The sequence below is a fragment of the Bos javanicus genome, chromosome 29 (assembly GCF_032452875.1).
Source record: "Bos javanicus breed banteng chromosome 29, ARS-OSU_banteng_1.0, whole genome shotgun sequence".
Classification (NCBI taxonomy): domain Eukaryota; kingdom Metazoa; phylum Chordata; class Mammalia; order Artiodactyla; family Bovidae; genus Bos; species Bos javanicus.
In genome coordinates, this window is record NC_083896.1 from 48,097,215 (window position 1) to 48,123,312 (window position 26,098).

A 26,098-nucleotide genomic window follows, 5' to 3' on the forward strand; every position below is an offset into this window, starting at 1 on the left:
GCTTGGGCACAAGGCTTGGGGAGAGTCTAACTCCAGGCTCTTTGGGAAGAAGGACCAGACCCGATTCGTCTCTGTTTTCTCCGGCCTCCAGGCTTGTTGCTGTCGTTCAGGTGCTAAGTTGCCTGTCTAACTCTTTATGACCCTGTGGACCGCAGCAAGCCAGGCTTCTCTGTCCTCCACTATCTCCTAGAGTTTGCTCCGATTCATGTCCATTGAGTCAGTGATGCTATCTAACCATCTCACCTTCTGTCTTCCCTTCTCCTCTTGCCCTCAATCTTTCCCACCATCAAGGTCTTTTCCAATGAGTCCACTCTTTGCATCAGGCAGCCAGAGTACTGAAGCTTCAGCAACTAGGCTTGGCCCTACATAATGGCTGCTCGAAATAAGTTTGTAGATATGTAACCCAGAGACACTTGATCCCACGTGGTCTGGTCCACGCCTAAAATGATTTTCAAATTCTGCTGAATCTGCCTACCCAGTGATTCATCTTCTTCCTTCCCACACCCGAAACTCCACCTTCCTTTGGGAGCCTGCCCTGCCATGCCTGCCTCTTGTGGCCAAGGGGGCTGACCTCGCCCAAGGCATCTGGGGAGGGCATGTGATCCAACCTGGGCGATCAGTATTTTCCATCAGCTTAGCCAATCCTTGGCTCAGGGATGGACATGTGACCCAAGGCAGGCCAGTGAGATGCTCTTTTTGCTGGGGTTCTTCAATGGACAGGATGAGAACCTTCTGCTGCTAGAGACTGAGCCTACTACCCTTGTGGAGAGGACCCACATGAGAATGATGCCTTCCCCAGGAGGAAGACTGAGCGAGGAAGTGAGATCCTGGGGATATCACTGAGCACCTAGATCCAGCCGGGCCTGAAGCCCAACTTCTTTGGGATTTTCAATTACTCAAACCAGTAAATTCCCCTTGCATGCTGAACCAGTTTGGATTGAGTTCTGTCAGTTGTAGGGAAAGTTCTGGAATAACACAGTTGGAGAGGACGGAGGAGATGCAGCACTTCTGCTTTGCTTCCATCCTTAACCAACTTCCTTTAATGCCTTAAGTTAGTTCCCCTCACTTCCTCCAGGAAGTCCCCCAGGATCTTCTAATCATTGATGACCTTTGCCTTCCATGGACTCTGCTTAGCCGGTACCTCCCCTCAAGATCTGAACTATTTCATCACCTCCAGTTGGGCCTCCAGGCTGGGCAGTAGGACCCCCTGGAAATGTGACAAGGGGCACTGCAGCCCTTGACCCCAGGCTCCGAGTTCAAGCCTAGACCCATCGTGAGAGCTGTGAGTCTGGGCACACCACGTGGTCTTTTTGAGCCTCAGCGTTCTCGTCTACAAACTGGGACCAGCAAGAGAACTGACCTCCTGGTGCTGGGAGGAGTGTGAAATGAACCCTCTGCACATCGCGCTGACCAGCAGCAGCAGCAGCAGACACATATGCTGACCAACCGGCCGGGAGCCCCACGTTTGGGTCAATGTCCGTCACTCAAAGCTGCACCGGCGCTCCCTGCTCTTGTCACCGCCGCCCCTCTGCCCGCCTCAGACACGTGACCCATGCCTCGATCATCCAAGGTGTCCCCTTTCTGGGCTTGTCCATTCCTCCCACTTCTGGTCCTCTTGGCAGGTGGCCCACCCATGACCCCCAAGACGGTCGGCCACCCAGAACCCGGTGTCTGCGACCCTCACATCCTGTCCACATCATCTTCCTCGCCACCCGGGCCGGCGGCCATCAGGCCCATCTGGCCCCTGGTGCTTCTTACTTTTACCAGCTCCAGTCTCAGCGTTTATAAATCCAGCAGCAACAGGCTTACATGCGTCCTTTACAGAAACCCGCCCGGGGCAGGCGCAGCCCTGTGAGGCACGACCAGCCTGGGTGCCCTGTCAGCCCTGGGAGATGTCCCCATCCCACCGGCCCCCAGGCCCCCACCTCCCGAGGCCCTGCCCCTCGGCTCATCGCGTTCGGGACGCTGGCCAAGATGCTCTGTGTGGCTGCACCATCTCACGCCCTCCTGGGAAGTAGGTTCTGTTGCTCTCTCCCACCCTAGGAGGACTTCCCCGACCCTCCAGCCCACCACGGTTCCTCCCTGGTGAGCCCTTGTGCTCCATTCCTTATTCCAGGCTGTATGGTGGAGGCACTCGGAGCGTGGGCTCGGAAGCAGCCTGGCCCTGGCACTCACCCACTGTGTGTCCGTGGGCAAGTGAGTCTCCCTCTGTGCCCCAGCCTCTGTGCAGAAAAAGCTGCTGATCGGAATATCCAAACTCAACTGAGCGCTAAGGGTGGTTCATGCGTGTGAGATTCTGAAAACCAAGCCTGTTGTGCGCGGGAAGCACTCGAGAAAGTCGAGCCTTTCCCGCTGTCACTGCCGACGCTGCTGCTTGTGTTACTTGCGGTCAGCAGTGCAACCTAAGCACAAGCTCACTTTCCAGAAATTCAGGTTGGTTATAGCTCTTAGCTCACATCTTTAGGAGCTGAATGCCCCTGGTCCTACAGGTGGCTGTGCTCAGTGCACTGGTTCCAAAATGGGCTTCTCAGTTGTCTCAAGAGGTAAAGAATCCACCTGCTGATGCAGGACACTCGGTCCCTGGGTCAGGAAGATCCCCTGGAGGAGGAAACGGCAACCCACTCCAGTATTCTTGCCTGGAAAGTTCCACGGACAGAGCAGCCTGGTGGGCTGCTACAGTCTATGGGATTGCAAAGAGTTGGACACGACTGAGTGACTGAGGATGCATAAGCTCTCCAGCAGTGACGCCGCCAGTGGGTTTGAGCTCTGTCTCCGTGGGCTGGGGCTATCTCTCCTCCTGCTCCTGGCTTCTTCCTCCAGGCCCAGCATCAAGATGGTCATTTACTAAGTGCTCACTGAATACCTATTGATTCAACCCAAGGTTCGGTCAGCAGTTCAGATAAACAGTTACTCCCTGACCCAGCAAGCCCACGCTCAGGTTCATACACCTAAAATCTGAAAATAGGGACTCAGACAAATACCTGTACACTTTTGTTCACAGCAGTGTTATTTACAAATAGTCCAAAGGAAAATACAACCCAAATATCCATCAACTGATGAATGGATCAACAAGGCATGGTTCATCCATCACTGGGATATTATTTGGCCATGGGAGGAAAAGACAGGCTGCAACCTTAGAAACGCTATGCTACGTGAAAAGGCCATGGGCCGTAGGATTCCACATATGTGAAAAGTCCAGGAGAGGCCAATCCATAGAGACAGAAGGCCTGAGGCTGAGGGGAGTCAGGGGAGGGAGAGTGTGTGCTAAGTAAGTATGCAGTTGTCTTTTCGGGGTGACACAATGGCCTCTGGAACTAGACAGAGGTTAGGGTTGTGCAGTATTGCGAATGCACCAAAATGCCCCTGGATTGTATGTCTAAAACTATTGTTCAGTTGCTAAGTTGTGCCCTACTCTTTGCGACCCCATGAACTGCAGCACGCCAGGCTTTCCTGTCCTTCACCATCTCCCAGACTCACGTCTCAAACTCATGTCCATCGAGTTGGTGATGCCATCCAACTATCTCATCCCCTCCCACCCACTTCTCCTCTTGCCCTCAATCTTTCCAGCATCAGGGTCTTTTCCAATGAGTCAGCTCTTTGAATCAGGTGGCTAAAGTATTGGAGCTTCAACTTCAGAATCAGTTCTTCCAGTGAATATTCAGGACTGATTTCCTTTAGGATTGACTGCTTTGATCTCCTTGCTGTCCAAAGGACTCTCAAGAGTCTTCTCTAGCCACAATTCAAAAGCATCAATTCTTTGGCGCTCAGCCTTCTTTATGGTCCAGCTCTCACATCCACACTACTGGAAAAACCATAGCTCTGATTACACGGACCTTTGTCGGCAAAGTGTTGTGTGTATTTCGCTACAATAAAAAATGATATACACAAGGAAGAAAGTACATGCGGCACACACATAACAAAATATATCTCTAACAGATATATGAAGAAATAAAAATCCGAGAAGATAAACCTTGTTGCAGTAACCGTTTCTCCGGGCAGAATCACCTGACTCTCCCTAGGTGACAGCATGAGCATCTGAGAGGCAGGACTGTGAGTGGGTGACTTTTCTGGGCCTCAGTTTCCTGCTTTGAGAAATGGGGACAGTGTGAAAACCCATCTCTCAAGTTTCTGATGAGGCCTAAACAGGTCGGTACACAACAGAATTCAGCACTCAGCAATGGCAGCTGACACAGGAATGGGTCGGGGAGGGTGTCCAGTTCAGTGTTCTTGTTGGGGAGAAATCTAGAAACTTGGGTTGCTGTACCAGGGACCATGCCACCATGCACCAGCCCGGCTCTTAGCAGCCTGTAGCCAGGAGTGACCAGGACAGGCGTCGGTTTCCGGCCAGCTTGAGGGCCAAGCACTGCCCTCCTGCCCTCTTTCTCCCAGCCCCAGCTTCAGCTCTCCAGGACCCATGCTGGGCACTGGGGGTCCCGGAGCTCACACCTGACCTCACCATGGTGAGTCCCATGGTGGAGAAGTCCCCAGGCAGTGAGACCCTGCCTAGTGGGTGGGTGGGGGGGGTGCCTGGCCTGGCCAAGAAGGCTCTATAATGCTCCCTCAGGCTAACAACAACAGCAAAAATATTAGCAATGATTCCCCCTGTGCAGACTAGGAGTCTTCTTTGCAGATGAGGACATTGAGGCACAGAGGGGTTGTGTGACTTGCCCAAGGCCACACAGCACACACGCAGAGGAGCTGGATTTGGACCCTGGTGGGCTGCCTCTTGGAATTGTGTTTTTAATCCCTGCTCTAACCTGTTTCTCAAGGGCAGCAGCCCCCAGTCTGGTCTCTCTGCCTTCACCTCCTTTCTTCACAAGGCCCCAGCCCAGGGACTCACAGGCCACGGCCGTCCCTGCTAAAACGCCCAAGGCAACTTGCTTCCATGACAGAGTGAAGTCTCATTACTCAGCTGGGCCTTCAAGGCCTTCCCTGCTCTCCAGGACCCATCTTCTTCATCCTTCCTGGGCCTACTGATATTTCTCACACATTCCTGCACATTCCTGCCTCCAAGCATTTATCCAGTTCATGGCGGTCATTTATCTCATGGAGCTTTCAGGCCAGGCAGGGTCGATGACCAGCCAGGGAGAGCGGATGTTCTGGAAATGTTTGGGAGGCTTCCCTGAGGAGGGGCCACTGGGCAGAGAGCTGAGGGTGCGCTGGAGTTACCCTGGTGGAGGAGGAGGAGGTGGAAGAGGGGAGACGTCCAGAGAGAGAGCGCGGAGTGGTGGTGAGAGAAAGAGAGAGGCAGGGGTGTGGGCTGTTGCCGTGGGCGGCAGGGGGTATGGAGCACATCTGGAAGACCAGACAGAGAGGGCCAGGATCAAGGCTGATCCGCCACTTTCCCCACTCATCCAAATAATCCGTTTCTCCCTCTACACCCTAGCCAGGTTTACAGGCCTCTCTGCCCTCTCCCTCCACACACACACTTTGCCCCTCGAGGCAGAGATGGCCTCCTTTCATTTCCAAGACCCCCAGCCTTGCCCACAGAGGGCTGAGCACAGAGGATGCACACTGGAAACTTCGCTGTATGAAACAGAAGGTCCCGGGGAAGACAGAAGTGGAAAACGGGCCGGTGGGGGACTGGTCTCATGCCACTAAAGCAAGGACACCGTTCTCAGGATTTTGTGGCATCAGACAGTAACTGTGGCCTTCTACATCCCCTTCCCCGCCCCTTCTCATTTCAGTTCTACTGACTGTTGGCACACACACCCTCTCATTCCCAAGACTGACAAACTCCATCAATTAAAAGACCCTGCAAGGTATTTAGCACAGGCCTTCCTTCAGTTCATTTGCCAACCTAACCACTTGTATCATGAGACTCCCCACAAAAGGGCACTGCAGACTGAGACAAATCAATGCTAACGAGAGCCTGCAGAGCTCACTGGGAGGTGGGTGAGTGGGAGGAAGGGAGGGAGGGAGGGCAGGTGGAAAAGACCCAGGAGGGCTCCTTGCAGGCAAATCAAGAGGTCCATCAGAGAAGCCTGAACCAGAAGCTTCACATGTGGCGATCTCAGCTCACTATGCTTTCTACAAACCTCACCCCAGTCTACAGTGGGGATGGGTGTACTGCATCCTTCATGGGTTGAGAAAGATCATTATAAGACTACATTTCAGCAACCCAGAACATCATCCAGACCCAAGCCTGGAGTCAGCTGAAATTCAGAATCTCCCTGTGGGGCTCTGGCAGGCTAACTGATCTCTGTTTCATTATCTGCAAAATGGGCATAAAACACCTACTTCCCCGGAGTGTCCATCATTGAGCATGTGGTTTGGGGGCTCTTTTATACATCAGATACTATGCCAGGCACTGGGCACACAGGAGACACCAGGTCAGCAGACTGCCCAGCCCAGAGGGAGCAGGTATTCTTAGGAGGAAGGCCGACAGCAGTCAACCACCCAACACGCGAGAAGATCCTGAAGTGAAGGAAGCACACAGAGTAAGCACTAGAGTCGGGGGCAACCAGAGGGAACCTGAAGCCCTCCCTGACAAGCTGGCAGTGGTAAAGGGAAGGCTGGCTTTGAGCACAGAACAGCACAGATGCTTAATCACATTGATCCCTTCACCCCTCCTCACAGAAGAGATGTCTCCACCCAGCAGACAAGCACACTAACTGAATCATAAGCTGCTGTGTCCAGGAAGGCCAAGGACACAGGACACAGAGATGAGAGGAGAAGAGAATGAGGGAGGGGAAGTGCTGAGCCCTTTCACCAGGCTCCTCCTGATGGGAGGTTCCATCCTCTCAGTTCTCTGGTTCAGCACCCTGGAGAGATCCACCAGCCCACCCCTCCCGCGGATAGATTTCAGCACCCTGGACAGACCCAGGACATGCGAGCTCCAGCACCTTGGACAGGTCTGGCCACGCCACTGTTCTGTTGCTCTCTTCCACTGACCAGCCATACAGTCACACCTACTCAAACTGACATTGCAGACCTTCTCTGGACAAGAAAGCCCCAGTCACCTTCAGCTCTGCAATATCTGATCACTCCTCAAATCCACCCTGAATATTTCTGACCTCCCGACATTTCCCTGGAGCCCCCTCCCCTCTTCTGTTCTGCCCTTAGGAACTCCATTTATTCATCCAAGTGTTGAGCCATCACCACTTCTTTTATGAAGACCTCTTCCTGATATAAGTCAGGGCCTTCACCATATCCTCTTTTCCCCCTCCTTCCAGACTGAGTTTCTCGAAGAATGTGTCTGATTCATGTCTTTTCTCCCGACAGCACATGCCAGCCCAGCACCCGATGGGCACCCAATGTGTGCTGCAGAAATGAATGAATGAAGTTGCAAAAATGATTTGTACAACTGCCACCAGTTGTTGAGAGCTCACTCTGCCAGAAGCTGCATGCTTCACACACGTTTTTATTTAGTTTGAAACTGAGGCCAAGAGATGAAGGGACGTGCCCAAGTTCAAGTTCACACAGTGAAGGAGCAACAGAGCCTCGATTCAAACCCAGATCACACTGCACAGCCTGTGCCCTTGACCGTGGCTCCTTTCTATCTCTATCCAACCCAGTGCACTGCCATCTGCCAGTCCCACGGAGCCTTGAGCACAGCAGCCGTGGTCCCCTGAAGTGATTCTGAATCTTTTTTTAGCCTGAAATTGAAATCACTGATGCTTCAAATTAGAACCCCAAAATGAACGAGCCAAGACTTCAGATCTGCAATAGCTAAAGTGCCCGCATCCACCTTCCCAGCAGGATTCTGGGCTGCTCTTCAGCCTGGACCACCTGTTCTCAGCCAGTACGGAGGACAAAGTGAACTATTTTCTAGGTACAGGAGGGGCTTAAGTCTAGTGCAGGAAAGGGGTCCAGCCTCCAAGGCACTTCCCTTAGAGCAGTGGCCTCTTTAAAACTTCAGAGAGCAAAGACTTCAGTGCAATGAGCCTTAACAGCAAAGACCCCAGTGCTATGGCCTTAGACAGCAAAGATCCCAGTGGTAGGAGCCTTGGAGGGCAAAGACTGGGATGACAGCAGTTTGCCCTGGGCACTGGTATCTTCTGAAGGCAAACAACAGAATAAGCTGAACTCCTCTGTGCTCACTTTTATTTGCTACTAAAGGGATGTCTCTCAACCATCACCGAGAAGATGGCTGGAGGCTCAGACCTCAGCAAAGGCCAGGCAAGGGGATGGAGAGGCAGATCAAGATGGCCACCACCTCCTTCCCTGCAGTGGCTCAGGAGCTGGCAGCCCAGGTGCTGGGGAGCTGGAGTGGGAAACTAGCCAGGGGTCCCAGGGCTCTTCCAAAACTAACAGAGCAAGAAGCTGCAGGGCTTCAGAACAGAAACACTCCGTGTTCTGAGGGACCCAGGACAACCACGGGGCCCTGCTTGTCTTTAACATGAAATGGACATAATTTGACCATTAAAGTACTGATGTGATTCAAGGTCAAGAATTCACCAGTAGCATCAGCTGGGATCTGCTCTTCAACTTACTGAATTAAATACCTATTTTAAATGACAAGATATTAAGAATTTTGCAGGGTAGGGGAGTGGCAGAGTTCCTGGACTGGCCACACAGGCCACCCGCAGGACATGTGACGAAGCCTCTCACGATATCCTGGAAGGCAGGAGAGAGGAATGTGAGCCACGTGGCATGGCTGACAAGGACGCTGGCACTGTGGAAATCACAAAGGGCTCTGACCTCAGCCCTGGGATTTGTCACTAGCAGGTAAAATGGGAATCAGGAGCAGAAATTCCAAGATTACCTAAAAGGCAGGCTTGTGCCAAAACAGGATTGAGCAAGGCAGTGAGTGCCCGGGGAGCAGAAATTCAAGCCAAATCTGAAGGTACGCCTGCCAAGGATGTTTGGGGCCTGGGGCGGGGCGGGGCAGGTGCCTGCATTAGCTGGCATCCCTTCCACATAGAGGCACCAGGAAGCTACAGCCAGTGCACTCTTGGCCGGAAGTGCCCAACTGTGTGTGCTTGGCCCATGGTGGGTGTGCTCTGTAATGGCTACACGCTCGAAAGGACAGCAGTAACAACCACCTGTCATCATTATAACATTGTTTTTTATGGAAGTATAGCTGATTTACAATGTTGTGTTAATTCCTGCTGTGCAGCAAAGTGGTTCAGTCATTTTGGTGGTGGTGTTTAGTCGCTGAGTTGTGTCCGACTCTTCTGTGACCCCACGGACTGTAGCCACCACGCTCCCTGTCCAGGCAAGAATACTGGAGTGGGCTGCCATTTTCTTCTCCGGGGATCTTCCTGACCCAGGGATTAAACCGGAGTCTCCTGCGTTGGCAGGTGGGTTCATTTCCCATGAGCCACCAGGGAAGCCCAGTTCAGTTATACATATTTACATATATATACGTGTGCATGTGTATGTATATATACATACACACGCACACACATATATACACAGACACACACATTCTTTTTTACATACTCTGCATGATGGTTTACCACAGCATATGAATGTAGTTCCCTAACTACACAGTGCCGTGCTAAGTCACTTCGGTCATCTCCCTTTGCGACCCCACGGACTGTAGCCCACCAGGATCCTCTGTCCACAGGATTCTCCAGGCATGGATAGTGGAGTGGGTTGCCATGCCCTCCTCCAGGGGGTCTTTCCAACCCAGGGATCGAACTCTCGTCTCTCACGTCTCCTGCACGGGCGGGCGGGTTCTCTGCCACCAGCACCGCTCGGGAAGCCCTGATGCACAGGAGGACCTTGTCATCTGTCCACCCTATATGTAACAGCTTGTGTCTGCTAACCCCAAACTCCCACTTCGTGCCGCCCCCACCCCGGCAGCCGTGTCTGCTTTCTGTGTATGACGTTATTATTGGCTCAGCCCATCGTCACTGGCTTCCCCTCCTGAGTCAGGCATCATTAGTGATGATGAAGGACAAGAAGAGGGTCAGCAGCAAACACTGACAGCATTCCACGCCCAGCGCCACTGGCCCTTCACGGCCTCCCAGCCGACACACAGCCAACAGCAGCCCGCGCGTTTAGAACTCAGGCGGCACACACAGTGGCCCCCGAACGTGTATTTGAACTGTGTGAGTCCACATGTATTCTTTTCAATGAATATACAGTCGGCGCTCCGTGCGTGCAGGTTCCACACCGTGGATACGGAACCCTCAGATACAGAGGACTGGCCATGGCACTGAGAGATTTTGCTGTCTGTGGTGGGTGCTGGAATCAACACCCTCCGCTCCCCGCAGACACACCCAGGGATGACTGGAGTTGGTTTCCGGTGGCCGAGCTCACACAACCACCCATTTTGCTGACAGGGATGCCGAGAGCCAGGGAACGTGTGCCGACTGCGGACATGCAGGACCACCCATCAGGAATCACCTGGACTTTATTTACTCTCCTCCCTGAAATACTTAATTTTCAAGCTGAGGAGACTGACCGATTATCACCAGGTTGTAACAATTGTTTACACCTCCAGCTGGGTTGAAAGTAACGATTTGGACAAACAGGCTCTAGGGTCTGCATGACAGTTTCCAAGTCGGGGTTCTCAAGCAGCAGTCTGACATTTTATAAGGTACTCAAAAGGCCTCTAAGGAAAACACCAGGGCCTCCCTCAGCGTCCTCACTTCAACGCAAACCAAGATTATAATACAGTTCCAGGCCATCTTTAGTACAAGTATTTAATATGAGGAAAAGTAATTAGCAGACTCAAGCATCACTTTTCAAGGATGAAGGATATTGCTGCCTGCTTTAATTGCAAGGGAAAACCTATTTAGGGAAATGAACACAAAACCGAGATTGGCCGCTTCAGGATGAAGACAACAATCACAAAATCCACGGGAGTCTCCAGTACTGAGTGAGCTGGGGAGGGGTAGCCCCAGGAAAATAATTAATGCCCAGGAAAAGTGCTGTCCTGAAAGCAAACAGCAGCTCCTGGGGCACGGAGGCTGAGAGCGCTCATCTACGTGAGACGGCCTCTTCTAAGGAATAATTTGCTGTTTATGAAATGAATCCCTGTCAACAATTAATACCGTCATTCTAGAAAATCTGAGAGATAGAGAGAAGTCTGCCAAACAGAAAATAACCACACACGATCCCATCACCTACGGATTAACATTTTCTTTCCTTATTTTTTTCTGTGGTTATTTTGGGGGGAGGTGGTACAATTCAGATGATGCCGTGCAGATAACTTTAATTCTTCCCTCTTCAACTAAGGTAAGAAAACTGTTTCCTGCTGGTAGGAAGAACTTCTTGCAAGCATAAGTTCTGATGCTTTCTTTTACACCCACAACAGATGCATGGTACCCCCTTAACCACTCCCCGCGACTGCCACCCCTTTCTTTTTGAGGCACTGTGATCTCACCCTGGTTTTCTCTTTTAAGATCATTCCCTTAGGATGGGTTCCTAGATGTAAAATTCCTGGCTCAGCTTTATCGTTCTCATTACATACGGTCACATCGAGTTCTACAAAGTTTATGGCAATTTATTCTTTCGTGTAGCAAACTAGAAGTGTCATCCCCAGCGATGGGTATAGTAATAAAAAAAAGTGCTTGCTGATTTGAAAGTAATGCTGGCATCTCATCGCTTGTACCTCTTCTTACCCCAGGCCTATGCACACACCCAGTGCGTCAGAGCGCCTCCCAGCATCTCTCAGCAGTCGTGTTCTTGACTCACACAGCCTGGGCTGGAATTCCAGCTCACCTGCTGTGTGACCCTGGGCAAGTGACTGAACCTCTCTGAGCCCCAGTCTCCTCTGTAACATGGAGATGACACGGATGCTATTTTGCGGGATTATTCTGAAGGCTGGACGGGCAGTGAAATGCCTGGCAGACATACCCTTGACTATAAATAAGGATATGAGCCTCTGTTGTATTTACTGTAACACCGTCTGCTCTTTCGATGTTTACTGTTTTGCTGTATTGTGAGCAAGTTTTGAGATATAAGATATTTTAGTTTATACTAAAGTAAAGCAGGAGACAAAGCTCAGGCTTCCAAATGGGGAGGTCTGTGGAAGAAAGCCAGTCCTGGCCTTGAGACAACGAGATAAGCACAGTGCCTGCTTCTAATTTTTTGTTAGAATGCTAAATTAAAAGGTTCAAAGAGCCACCACGATGAGGCCAGATGGTCTTCATCTTGCCTGCCCACTGGAACCCCTGGCATCATCACTGAAGCACCCTAAAAACACCGACGCTCCTGCCTCGTGATTCTGATCGTGTGGGCGTGGACTGAGCCCAGGCCTCAGGGTCTCTGGGAGGTCTGCAGGTGACCCCGGTGCCCAGCCGAGCTTCACTGGGCGAGGCTGGGGGTTGCTCCAGTTTGTTGAGTCCCTGCAGGAATCCAAATGACATCCCCACCTCCAGTCTCTTGAATTACTCCACGCGAAACTGTCACCCATGACAGGTACGTCCTCCTGATGACTCCTCATAAGCGGCCCCTCCTGCCCCACCTTGTGGGGCTTGAGGAGCCTCCACCCAGATAATCTCAAAGAAACAGCAGATGGAGTATATTCAACACACTGCACTTGAGGCAGACTCTGCCTCTGGATCTTCGATTTCAACTTTCCGGCAAGCCTGGCCGGTATTTAATTGGGTTTCCTGTTTTAACCAAAAGAGATGTGGGCCTGAATCATTCCTGGCTGGATGGTGGCCCAACCTCACATTTGACCTGTAAGCAAGGAACCATGCCCTGACTCCACCACCTGCTTCTCTCTCTCAGCTGTCACTGCCCCCGCCCACCCCGCTGAGCATCACCTCCCCCAGGTCCCAGAGGGACAGTCGGTGCCTACTCTGCCCACTCCTGCCGCCCCTAAGGACTCTCTAGGGAAGCTTCAGTGTCACCGGCCATCCAGGGGGCTCTGGCCCATCAAACTGATCTGAAAATGGTAAACACACGTGGTCTGTGGAGCCACGTGTTTGAACGTCCCCACGCACGGAGCACCACTCCCTGCCCTCCAGCCTGAGGGAACTTTCCACACTGCTCACACTAAGACCCATCACCAGCTGGAAGACAGCCTTTTTCCACGGAGCTCCACTCAGAGTTTGGCTTGTCGGCGGGAGGGGAGGGGCGTGGTCATCAAAGAAACAGCACCAACAGCTAAAGACATGCTCCTTCTTCCCAAAAGTCAGGGCAGGGAGAGAAAATTTAGAGAGTGGGCACCCCAGAAACGCACGCACAAAGGAAACCCTTCTTGACAGGGGTCAGTGCCGGCCAGATGACTGTGTGTGCATCCTGACAAAGCCCAAGAGGGGAAAATGACACTCAGGAGACGCTGAAGACTTTAGAGAGGGAACGTTCGCTTCAGAAGCTGCCCCTCGGTCCCAGAGTTCAAACTGCTGCATGGGTCTTTACAGAGAAAATAAATACCGGACAGGCTTTGCGCTCCTTTCCAACAGCAGAGAGAAAGGAAGGCTTGTGTGTGGGAGGAAGGGATGTGGACAGATGTGGCCAGTTCGCCCACACTTGCAACCTCAAGCCAGGACCCTGCACTTGACCGAGAGCCTAGAAACCCCAGCCTCCAGCACGGCTTCCATTCAAGCCAAAGATCCACCAAAGCATGTGAGTCTGTCTAAGACAATCTCCCCAAGGCTGAAGCTTCTCACTGAAAATCACAGAAAAATTTTCTGTTGGAAAAAACACGCATGTCTGGGGCTATATGTGACTTTACTATTCCAGGGGTGGGATCGGGCCGCTGGGAAAGCAGCTCAAGGGAGAGCCTCGATCTTTCAAACCCAAGCACCTGAAGGAGAGTTTCTGAGCCCCCATGAATGAAACCTTGGCATGAAACAGGAGGAGCGGGTTCCCAGCGCTGTCCTCCTGCCGCCCCTGCCCCGTGCCCTCTTTAGAGGAGGACCCCTGGGGAGCAGCCTGGTAGGGCCTGGGGCTGTCTGGGGCCCATTCCTCCTTCAGGTCATAAGAAGACCAACAGAACCTTAAGGCAGCTCTGGGCCAGCCATGCCTGGAATCCTGGAATTCAGAGGTCACCCGGAATATGAAAGCTGTTCCAAAATGGCAAACATGTTTGCATATCAGAGGTTAAAAGCAATGTCAGAGGAGGTGCTTTGAAAACAGAAGGGCACAAATTCTTCATGCTCCTGATTTCCACGGAGCCCTCCAGCCGACCCGGGTGGCCTGCCTTCTCCCCCAGCCCAGGCGAGCGCTGCGGACCCATCTGCCAACCCAGCGTGGCTCTGCTGCCTGGGAGCGGGGTGGGCCCAGCGCATGCTCCACTGCTGCCCCACGCTTCTTTATTGACTAGTTTATCAAGGAAACAATCCAACGAGCCTCACTACCAGGAATGCTCCTGCATCTGCAGCCCTCATTTATAATTTAAAACCAAGAACCAGCAACAGCTTTGTCACCCTACTGGATTCTCTGTCTCTCTCATACACACACACACACACACACACACACACACACACACACACGGGAAGGGAACTTACATCACAACTGCATCCTACAGAAGATGATTCAACCCAGTCTCTCTGCATTTTCATGAGGTTACAAATCGAGTTAACCCGTGAAATCACCGCGGGCTCCAGTCTCCACCATGCTGGATGTGCATTCCACAGTTTAAAAGAAATAAGAACCTGAAGAAGCACAAGTCTTCATCTGAGCCAGGCTCTGATTGGTCAGTAATCACTTAAATACATTTTTTTTCCCAGCACATAAAGGGACACCAACACACAATGCCTGGAATAAGGTAAAGCACCTTCTCCATTTTACCTGGGTCTCTCTTCTAATAGTATCTTTCCTTCCGGATTTCCATCCTTAGAAACATCCTCCTTAGAAGCACCCAGGAGATCATGAACAGAACTGCAGCTCAGAAAGCACTCTTGGAAGCTGAGGCATATCAGAGATGAATGGCTTCCAGCGGCCGTCTCGCCGCTGGCCTGGATCTCCTTTCCAGGATGAACAGGTGTCTGGCCGGCCCCACGGCGGAGGCCCCGAGCACCAGGCTGAGACCGCACACCCATTCTTCCTGCCTGCGGTGCCTTTCCAGAACAGACGAGACAGGGCTGAGGGTGAGCCCCGAGGAACGCTCTTCCCAGAAATGCGGACTCCCAGTGGGGGCCACCTGAGCTTACCGAGCATCTTAGAACATTTTCAAGGCACAACGTATTCTTCTATTATTGATTTTTCCAAAGACTAACACATTCCTTTGAAAGTGACACCTAAACCCACGGAAGGCAGGGAGCTTAGGTGTGCCAGCAGTCTGGCGCCTCGTGCACACCAACATGGCAACTCCAGGTAAGGCTTGAAGCAGCTGGGAACTCACGTCTAGTGGGATTTTTTAAAATGAAGACCGTGCTCCCTCCATTCACCTATTAGCAAAAGCTGGTTTTCACAGCATCTAAATTTACAAGCTTCCTTTTGGCACCACGAGCTCCAGCCACCCGACTTGCCCAGGCTCCTCGGTCCTTAAAGACCATCATCCATCTGATAGGCCAGTTACTTCGACTTGAAAATCAAGACTCTCAACCACCAACATTACAGACCTCATGGGAGCGAGACCCACGGCGCCATGCTTTCCACCGGCCCTGGGGGCACAAGTGTGGGCCGTGGCTTCTCTTGGGTCTATTCATTCAGTCACAGCTAAGCCACCCAACAGGTCTGCACAGGTCCCTGACATCAGGGCAACCAGCTTCCTCTTACTTCTATCTTCTACTTCAAGATCAACAGCCAAGTTGCAGACACTGCCAGCCTCCAAAGAGACAAAGCCAAGGCCGCAATCTCAACACGCTGTCCGCAGGAAATTACATCCACTGGAGGTGGGAACAGCCGAGGAAGCCCCCATCCAAGGCAGCCTCCACACATGCCCCCGGCCTGGACCACTGGCCACACCGCCAAGACCACAGATCCAGCCCCCAGAGAGCCGGCGCTCTCCCCAGGCAGAAAGAGACAAACACCGGGGTCCCTACCTCAATCAAGAAGTCCCCGGTCCTCAGTCCGGCTTGCCATGCCACCCCGCCTTCATCCACAGACTCCAGGTACTGCAGGGCCGGGAACGCCGGCGTGGGCGTGAATTCTTCGATGGGCGTATCCGCTGGGAAGACAAGGTGTACCGCGTTACAAGGCTGGGAGATGTTTGCAGGTTGGTAGCCCAGGCCTCCCACAGGATCCTGGGAGGAAGCAGGCCCTATGTCTCCGTAGGAAGTGCGTGGCCCAGGCCAGCTCTCCCCTGGGAAGGGGCTGACACTCATGGTCATGGGCCGACACCAACTCAAGCAATGCACCCGACTGCTTTCCGGTGCCTCCTGGCCTCTGTGCTGAAAACACACGGGATACCGTGCTCTCCGGTCCATGTCAGTATGTACACGCCTGTCATTTTCTTTAAAAGCATCAGTGACTAAACATTTTCAGTTCTAAAAATGGAAAAGTTCCCCCATAACCACATGGAGCTACAGAAACACCACACTGAACCGCTTGCCAAATTTACATCCACGTAGACTCGCAACCAAGGGAATTCAACTTGGAGCGTGGACGGGACAGAACGCTGACCCAGTGGGTGGCTGCAGATTTGGAATCCGCTCATGAGCCCTCTCTGCCAGAAGCCTGGCTCCCTGTGGCCACTCTGCGGCCAGCGTCCGCGGGAGGGCTGGGGCCCCGCTGCTCAGCAGAGCCAGCGTTGGCTTCCGGGGGGGTGCCCAGAGCCATGGAGCCAAACTCTGGGGCAAGAGGTGGACGCTCCTGGGTGGTCCCGAGGGGCTGGGGGTGGGGGGTAGGGGGAGGAAGCTGGCCTCGGCCGGGGGGGAGGGGAGACACCACACAGCCGTGGACACAGCGGGGCAGAGAGATCTTCCCTCCCGCCCCCCGCCCTCCCCCACCCCGTGGACTGGCCGCTGCCTGGGCAGCAGGAGTCTGTAGGTGGGGCTGGCTCCGGGGCACGAGGCCTCCCCCTGCAGCACAGTGCAGGGCCCCCCCACCGCAGCCCCAAGGCTCCGAGATCAAACTTGTACATGGTTTCCCCACACGCGCGGGGCACAGATGTCTCCTCTCACGGGGAGGCGATGCCATTTTGCTTCATTTTGGTGGGGGGGGGGGGGCCCTCCCGAGTTCCGGGCTGCGGGGGGCCGCACTGCCGCGGACCAGGTTCCCGGAGCCCCCCACCGTGGGCCACGTGACGCGTGTGCCGCTGGCTGGGCCACGGCGGAGGGGACCATCTTGCCACATTCCCTTTGCAAAGTCACCTTAGAGGCGGGCACCCAGCCGCCTGCCGCACTCGGGGGCCGAAGCCCACTCCCAGAACGGGGCAGTTTGGAAATCCCCGAAGGAAACTCAGGACTGGGTAATTCTGGGCGACTGAGACCAGGAGCTCTGAAGCCAGTCACAACCGGACTGAACCAAGCCACAAAACACAGATGAAACCCATGAATTAAAAAAAAAAAAAAAAGTGGGGGGAGGGAGAGAGAAAGAGGAAAGAGAGGGAGGAGAAGGAGCTTGTTCGGAGCAATACTGTGTACAGAAAATTGGAAATATTCCTAAAGGAAGCCCCGGTGTTTAAAAAGGCAGGATGTGGAAGAACATGGTTGTCTAGCAACCGAGTACCCCCAGGAAAAGGGCTTCTTTCTGAGCTGGCGAACGTTTTTCATACAGGCGTGTACACACACAGACACACACACACATGTGAAGGCACCCAGGCAGGGAGCCGCCGGCTCTTACCTTTCGCCCCTCGGAGCACGAATCCGAAGCCCTCATTGTCTTTCTTCTGCAGGACCACGGTCTTCTCCTCGATAACGCAGTCGCTGTAGAGAGAGTTCCGGGGACAGCGCCCATTATTGTAGCCCGTCAACATCACCGCGGCCGAGGCTCCGCCGGGGACGTTCATCATCGTAGCCAATTAATCACCCCAGCTCGCCCGACCCAGGCAGGCAGCGTGGAGACGGCGAGCCGGCGCAGGAGGAGCGGAGGCAGCTGGGGGCAGGCTAACGGGAGGGGCGGGCTCGGAGCGGGGGGCCGGGCGGAGCGGGCGCGAGCGGGAGGCAGGAGTCATGCACGGCGGCGGCGGCGGCGCGGGCGGGCCCCGGGCGCCCCGGCACGGCGAGCGGCCCGCGGGCGCGGGGGGCGCGGCGCGCGCGGGGCCCGGCCGCACGCGGCGCCCCGGTCGGCGCGGGGCCCTCGGCCGGCGGAGACATGAGGCAGCAGTTTTCCTTTTTCTTTTCTTCCCGAAGGGCTTTTTTTTTTCTTTTGTACAGAAGCCGCCGATTCTCTGCGCTCCCTTGCAGCCGCGGCCGCCCCGGGAGGCGCGGCGACCCCTCCCTCCGGTCCGGGGGCGCGCGGGGCCCCCCTCGCTCTTGCGCGGAGCCCACAAGGCTGCTGGCGGCTCGGCGGCGTCACGCCGGCCGCGCAGAGGAACCGCAGGCCGGCGGAGGGGGCGGCCGGCGGGCGCGGAGGGGGGGCTTCCAGCGGAAGAGGGCAGGTCACTCCAGCCCGGCCTCCTTGGGGCGGGGGGCAGTGGGGAGGAAGGGGCTGCAGGCTCCCCCTTCAGCCACACCAGCCGCCGGTTGGCACAGCTTTTTTTTTTCTTAAAGGAAAGAAACCCCAAAAGCTCCAACTTTGCTTCGGTCGCCAAAGCCTCCCACCATCCACAGGACGGGCGCGTCGCCAGTTCATCGCCGCCCCGCAGCACCCAGCACCGGGAACAGGGGAACCCGCCCCCCTCCTCCCGGACCCCTCCCACCTTCCGGGGCTGCCTCCCTCCTGGAGTCCCCGCTGCCCCGGAAGTAAGTCAGGGGGAGGGGAGGGCCGCTGGGGGTGGGGGGATGGAGAGGAGGCTTTCTCCAGGGTCCTTAGGGGCTGGCTTGTGGGAGGGCAGGGTGAGGGGGAAGGGCCCCGGCCCCGAGGGAGAGGCCCGGGATGCCCGGGACGCCTACAAACGCTTGGACGGGGCTCCAGGTCCCAGGACTGAAGATAGCTCTGCCCAGCGCTGGGTCTGCCACCTGCAGGAAGCCCGCGGCCTCAGCTTTGCGGGAGCAGCCCCGCAACCCGGGTGGGCGGTCAGGAGGAAGAGGGACAGGGCTGCTGGGACCCAGCGCTGGGCAGTAACGGAGAACATCACCTTGCAGGGACGGAGGAGCCGGGGAGCTCCCTAGAGGTGGGGGGCCGCGGTCCGAGGACACACAGGCGTCCTGCCCCACTCCCGAGCCCTCGGCCCGCCCAGCGGAGGCCGCACAACGGAACTCACCGGTGTGGCCCTGTCCTCCAGGAAAGGGCCAGTGCGGCAGACAACACCATCCTGGATGGTCACAGTCCAGGATGGTCTAGGAACTTGGGAGGAGGGGCTGAGTCCCTGGGCACTGGCTCTGCCTCCAGCCCCGGGGTCAGCCTGTCCGGTCGGTACAGGAGCCCCAGGTCTGGGAGCTCAGCCCCCGCGGCTCACCAGAGGAGGGCTGAACGTGGCCAGGAGTCCAGGCCTGGGAGCCTGTGGGCAGGTCACATGCTGGCCTGGCCTGGCCTTAGTCGGAGACCCGGCTCTCTGAGCCTCAGGCCCTCTCACATCATAGCGTGCTGAGAACAAGCCGCAGGCCTCCCGGGACTCCCGTGAGGTCAGATTGGAGGATGCCCACAGCCTGCGGTGGGAGCTGAGTGTCCCAAGGAGCTATTGGGTTAACCGCCATCTACTTGGCGGGGAGCCAGCACTTGGGATCTGCAGGAGGGGCTGGGGCGGAGCTGGGCACGTGGTGCTCGAGGGGGCGGACCCCCTACTAGCCTCTCTACTTTCTAACCCGCGCCTTCGCCAACCAGAACATACACAACTGTCTCCCGCCCACCCCTGAACTCCTCAAGCTGGAGGGCGCCCTGGCTCCTCAGGTACAAGCCCGCCACCCGCTCTGGCGGCTTACCCAGGCCGCTGCAGCCTCGCCTTCTGCCCCTGCTCATCCCCATGCAGGAGCCCCTTGAAACCTTGCCACGACGATGCCTGCTCCGAGGGGCCGGAGCCCTGCGGTTCCCTGGGGACCCATGTGGCCCCTGACACCCGTCTCTGCCCGGCTCCAAGGCAAACCTGTCCTGCTCTCCATCATGAGGCCCTACCGTGGGCCAGCTCCTCTGCCCATGACACAGACAGCACCCCCCTGACAGCCTTTCAGCTGTCCCCCATGCTGCGGAAGCTTGCTGGGGACAGTGTGGCTGTCTGGATGCGGTTGGCACCCTCCCTACTGGCTGCACAGGGCAGGGGCGTTCGGGCCTGGTGGGTGAGGGTGTCACTCAGGGCCCAGCTCAGATCCTGGCTCTGCTCTGACCCCAAGGGCACTCTGGCCTTTGGAACCTCAGGGTCCCGCTTGGCAAAATGGGAATCATAGCAAAGCACGCCTTGTGGACTTCAGGCGGGTTAGCAAAGACCCCACCTGAGCCCAGGTAGGCAGCACACGTTAACAGCAACCATGCTAAGGGAGGGTCATTTGCATGTGCCCACCCCTCCTCCTGTAAGGACCCCCCACACCGGCTGATGGTTCCCTCTTAAGCCTCTCAGCAGTTCCTAAGTCACTGAACAACTCCTGGCTCACTCGAGGCTGCCCCAACCTGTGTGTCTATGTCATCCTGCTCGCTGAGAAAGCGCCGGGCTCCTTCGTCTCCGATCTGAAGGATGGTCTGAACTTTTCTCTCCTGCATTAGTTCAGGAACTGAACAGCCCCTGGCTCCCTGCCCATCATGACCCATCTCAGTCTCATTCACAGACAGACCTGGGTTTGAATGCCAACCCAGGCACTTACCAGCTTAGCTTCTCAGAGCCTCACTTTTCCCATCTGCAAAGTGGGAGCACTCATACCTTCCTTGCAGGGACTCTGCGGAGCAGGTGAGGGCAGTGCCCCCCTACAACAGGGAGAAGTGCTCTCATCAGCATTGCCATGCGCGGATCTCCCCAGGAGACCGTGACTGCACCCTGGGGGTTACCCAGCACGGCGCCACATGGAATGCAGCAAAATGGGCAAGGGACGCAGCGTGGAGAGCGGGTGGCAGCGTCGGGCCGAAGGAAGACCACAGGGTTTCGAGTGAAGAGGTCTCCGGGTCAGTCCCCGTTATCCACAGAGGGCAGGGCAGTTCAGCACTGTGGAGTGCCTACTGTATGCAGCTAGCTAGGGCTAGGAAGTGGAAAGGTAGGCTCAGGCTGATGGAAACCCGCAATCTCGGTAGCAATCAGTGAAAAGCAATAGAAACTCCAACGCAAGAGTCATTCCCTTAAAACAAGTGTGCATTCTGATTTTGTCTGAATGGCACAATCCCCGGGCACGGGCTCCAACTGGGAAATCCCACAACCCGGGCCTCAAGAAGGCACCTTCCCCAAATGAGAGTCTCTTTTCTTCCAAATCCTCCTAACAAGGGGCCCCCGCACAGTCTGTACACGGGGGTCCCCTCCAGCCTCGTCCAAGCCTCTGTTGGGGCCCTTCTCACCTGCGAAGCCATCACCTGTGGGCTCCTCAGGGGCAAACATCATGCCCATTCTCTCTGAATCTCCTTACAGGGCACAACATCTACTCTTGGTGAGATTCTGTGTGATGAAAAAAATCTGTACTCCAGCTGTGCTCTCTTCAAACGTGTTTTCTGAACAGGGCAGGAGAGCACTTTAACGTACCCCAATGGACCCTGCTTTGGAAGCTTCTTGCAGTGGGAGCCGTGGAAGGCAAAGGCGGTAAGCACTCAGCCCTGCCAAGGGCAGGTGTGCAGGTTGCGCACAGAACAACTACAGAGGACACCATTCGATCGTGGCCGTCACAGAACCATGTGTGCATGGTGGTGATTTCGGCTCTCAGCTGCAAGTAAAGGGCCTTGAGAAAGGGGCAGGCACCTTTTTCAAGCTCATGCAAAGATGGAGTACAGGCCACGGACGCACAGAATGCACGAAGTATCCACAGACGCATGTCTGCCTTGGGGGGATGGGCTGCCGTGGAGGCAGGAGGTAGCCTCACAGAACCACATCGACACTGGGAGACACGACCCTGTGCTGTAAGTCTCCTGAGAGCCACACGGTAGAGGCTGTGCTAGCTTTTCATGTTTCCACCCCCGACAGTCCTGCACGTGGCAGGAATGGGTGCTGAATACACCTGGAGTGAGGCGGGAGTATGGTCGGCCACACACAGGGCCTCAGGGTCCCCACCCCACCGGCAGGCCTGAAGACTCCCCTGGGGTCTGCCTTGCAAGACCGCAGGTGGCCGGGCCTCGAGTGGCCTTAACTGTGGCCCCACAAAGGGAAGGCTGCACTTCGCTTGGGTCCAGATGGTAGAGATGCCAGCGATGACAGCTGGCATTTAGGATCTGTCAGTCACTGAACAAGCTCCCTTGGCAGTGGTGTCTGGTACTGGAGGAGGTGTAAACTGAAGCCACAGGAAGCCAGGCCCCGGCGGCCAAGATGTGTGAGCAGGTGGGCCCTGGGGTGGCTCTGTCTGCCCTGTCCCACGTGGGAGGGCTCGTTGTGGGCATTTGAATTTTGAACACAAGGACCGCTGGGGTAGACCAGATGGCCTCACCCGGACAAATCAAACCGCTCTGTTTTCTTTCCTGCTCTACTGGGATTAGGTTTTGGTCTTGAATTAAAGTTCAGAAGCAGTTGGGGCCAAGGGTAAGCTACCAGGTTAATTCATTAACCCATGCAGTCATTCTCTATGGTGGTTCAGATGGTAGAGAACCTCCCTGCAATGCAGGAGACCCAGGTTCGATCCCGGGTCAAGAAGATCCCCTGGAAAAGGGAATAGCAACCCACTCTAGTATTCTTGCCTGGAGAATTTCATAGACAGAAGAATTTGGTGGGCCATGGGGTCACAGAGAGTCAGACACGATTGAGTGACACCTTTATTCCTTACTGAATACCTACTAAGGGTCAGGCCACAGACTGGTTATTTGGCATTTTTGGAGGGAACAAGCCAGACCTAGTCTAACCTTTGTAGACATGTCAAGGGTAGTGTGTTGGTTGAATGGTAGACCCCCAAATCATGTTGAAGTCCAACTCCCCCATCTGTGAATGTGACTTTATTTGGGAATGAGGTCTTTATAGATGTAATGAGTTAAGGATCTCAAGATGAGATCATTTAGTGAGGGCCCTAAATCTAACGACTGGTCCTTAGAAGAGAAAAGAGAGGGAGATGGGAGACAGGCTCAGGGGAGAAAAGGCCGTGTGAAGACAGACAGAGGCGGGCAGGACGTAGCCACAAGCCAGGAAGCACCAGGACTGCTGGCCAACATCAGAAGCTGGAGGAGAGGAGGACAGGCCTCCCCGGAGCCTTCACAGGGAGCCACGTTCTGGCCAACACCTTGATCTTGGACCTCCCGCCCCGGAACTGGGAGAGAACACATTTCTGCTGTTTGGAGCTGCTCAGCCTGTGGTCATTTTACAGCAGCATCAGGAAACTCACACATGGAGAAAGTGGGAAGTCACACACGAATCTAACTATGACACAAATGTGCAGGATACGGTGATGTGTGAACCCGAACAGGGCAGGAGGACTTCCTGTAGGAGGAAGACCAACGCATGAATAGGAGTGAGTGGGCTGGGAGGCTGGAAGGGGACAGAGAAAGAGGAGAACATTCCACACAGAGATAGAACCTCGGGGATAAAGGTCCTGAGGCCCACCTGGGAGGCAGAAGGAGCCGATCACACTGGGCCGTGGCTGAGGGCTGCCTGCACACTCAGGACAGGGTCCAGGGGTGGCCTGAGCCTGGAATTCAGCTTCAGGCAGAACCAGAAAAGCGCCTGCTTCCCCCCGTATGACCTAAGGCCAAAATGATAGCAAGCAGCTAGCTGATCCACTACTTCCAAGCTAGCCTTTTCCCAGCCAGGCCTGAATCCCGCTGGGATGATCCAAGGTCGGCTTAAACATGTTCCACAGCCATGCTTCCTGCTCAGCGCGTCACACACAAAGGTCCGCGGTAGATGACGTCACAGCTCTCCCCAGGCACCAGCAGGAGAAGCTACAGGGTGTGAGGACGGCCCGAGCCTGGTAGCTGAAGAGGACGCTGGACAGGCACACGCGGGGCTGCAGGGGACACAGCAGGAGGGGCACGTGCCCTGGATGAGGGGGCCTCAGTGAGAAGCACTGATCCCCTTCAGCTTTGCAGGCAGAGGGTGGTTTCAGCCACTGGGCCCTACAGCCCAGTCCCCAGCAGCCTCCAAGCTCTGAGGACCCCACAGACATGTCTGCAAGCTGGAAAGGAAAACCCACGTACCCCTAAATCCAAACAGCAAACAACAAGGAAATGAGTCTGTGTTTAATGAAGTGTCTGTGAAATCGAACATGAGGTCAACTTCATTACGCGCTAAGTTTCGTATCCGTCACACATCCTCACACGAGAAAACAACCTGCGAGGCGGATTTTCTCACCGGGAGAGACTTCTCGGAGAAGTGGCTCAAGGCGACGAAACCCCAGAAACCACTGGGGGGTCTTCCTGCAATGACTGACTCACGGGAAGATGGGCCCAAGGGCAGAACCGCCAAGATCATTTCAGCATTTGTGTGCGTGTGCTAAGCAGGCACGCTGAAGGTGGGCTGTGAGTGTGATGAACACAGCTGATTGGATCTGGGCTGGGGCAGCCGGAATGCAGGGTGCAGGGCCCCGGCGGGTGGGGCGGCGGTCTTTTGGAAGTGGCGGAGGCTGTGGGGGCAGCCGTGCCTGGGGAGAGCCTGGGAGAGAGGTGGAATGCGTATCATCTCCGAAAGCTCCTTCCTGGAGCAGCTGTCGGGGGGCGGGGCCCCCTCCAGGGCAGGGAAGCCGAGCCTGAGAGAAGCTGTGTCTGCATCACTCCCCGCGGAAACGCATTCCGGTGACAGAGCCTGATGGAGCTGGGAACTGGGACACTGTTAGAAAGAGGGGCCTCTGGGGACTGAATGGCAGTGGCTGTCCTAGAAATTTCTGGGCTCTGCCAATCAGGGAAGATGAGGCTAAACAGCCGGCCAGCTCTTCCGAGGGGGGTGCCTGGGACCTCAACAGGTGGCCCAGCTGGGCAGAGACTCCAGGCGTGGGTAGGCGGCCTGGCTCCCTGGAGGTGGGGTGACCCAGAGGGACGGCTCCATGGGCAGGTGGGGCCACGTCCCAGTCCTTGGGAAGGGTGAGCGGGTCGTGAGTGGGTGGGAAGGGTCCCTCAGTCACCTGTCACTCACCTCCAAAGGGGCATCTCTAAGCTGCGGCCACACACGCCACTCTCCCTGAATCCTGCTTCCTGCATCCCGGTTGGAGGGTGCTTGGTGCCCCGCCTCCCTGACTTGTGTGAGCAGGCAGCGGCCCTAATTCCCAGGGGACAGGAAGGAAGCCCATGCCACCTTGGTGCTCTAAGAGGCGGGCAGTGCACGGCTGCTCTGTGATGATGAAGGTGGCCAGTTCACTCGCAGTGACACGGCTCCTGGCTCTTGGGAGCCCTGCCCACGGAGCGGCATCGTCTCAGCCTCACCGGTGTGGACAACGGGCCATCCCTGCGGAACTCACAGCCCCGATCCACAGAGATGAGCTCTTACGGGAGCCGTTTCTTAGACGGGTGATTCAGAACACTGAATCAGAACCATCCCTGCCCGAGAAGATCGCGGCATCTCCCTGCTCATCGCTAACATGATAAACAGCGACAAGTTTTTCCTAATAGAAGCAATAATGTGCAAAGAACTTGATTCAAATTAAATTGTCTCATTATTTTGTGATAAATCACCACAAAGCATCTCCCGAGCACAACTTGGCTATGTTACCTGCCGAGTGGCTGGTGGAGGAGACAGAGGGACGGCGGAAATGACGGGAGGTGATCACCACTCCCAGGAGAGGGATAGAAATGCGATCTAAACGGGAAAACAGCCGCGCAGGAGCCTGAATGGCCTGGGTAGGGGGTTCTGGCTTCACCAAACCAGCTCTGTGACCTTGGATGTCAACTGCAGCCTTGAAACATCACAGAGGGATAAGAAGTGGGGTAAATACAAAAAGAAACTAGGAGCTTGGGATTAACAGATACACACCAGTATATATAAAAGACAACGAAGACCTACTGTATAGCACAGGAACTATATCTGCTATCTCGTAATAATCTGTAAAGCAAGAGTCTGGAAAGGTATGTGTGTGTGTATATATATTTCACAGATTCGCCTTGCTCTACACCTGAAGCTAACACACTGTAAATCAACTATAATAATAAGAAGAAGAAGAAGAAGAAGAAGAAGAAGCACACAGCACAGAGTGTGACGTGCAAGACAGGGTGGCGGACTTGATCAGCTGGTGAG

At 55.1% G+C, this 26,098-nt stretch overlaps 1 protein-coding gene across 5 annotated transcripts in view; it reads right to left on the minus strand.

Annotated features, from left to right (window-relative positions):
* The window catches only part of SHANK2 (SH3 and multiple ankyrin repeat domains 2), a 560,952-nt gene that overhangs the window by 143,648 nt on the left and 391,206 nt on the right, over positions 1-26,098 (minus strand). For all 5 annotated transcript variants that reach the window (XM_061407335.1, XM_061407333.1, XM_061407336.1 and 2 more), the window contains 2 exons: positions 17,578-17,660; positions 15,837-15,961 (listed from right to left, as the gene is read on the minus strand). In XM_061407335.1, the coding sequence (XP_061263319.1) occupies positions 15,837-15,961; positions 17,578-17,660 (208 nt within the window). The remainder of the gene's footprint in view (positions 1-15,836; positions 15,962-17,577; positions 17,661-26,098) is intronic.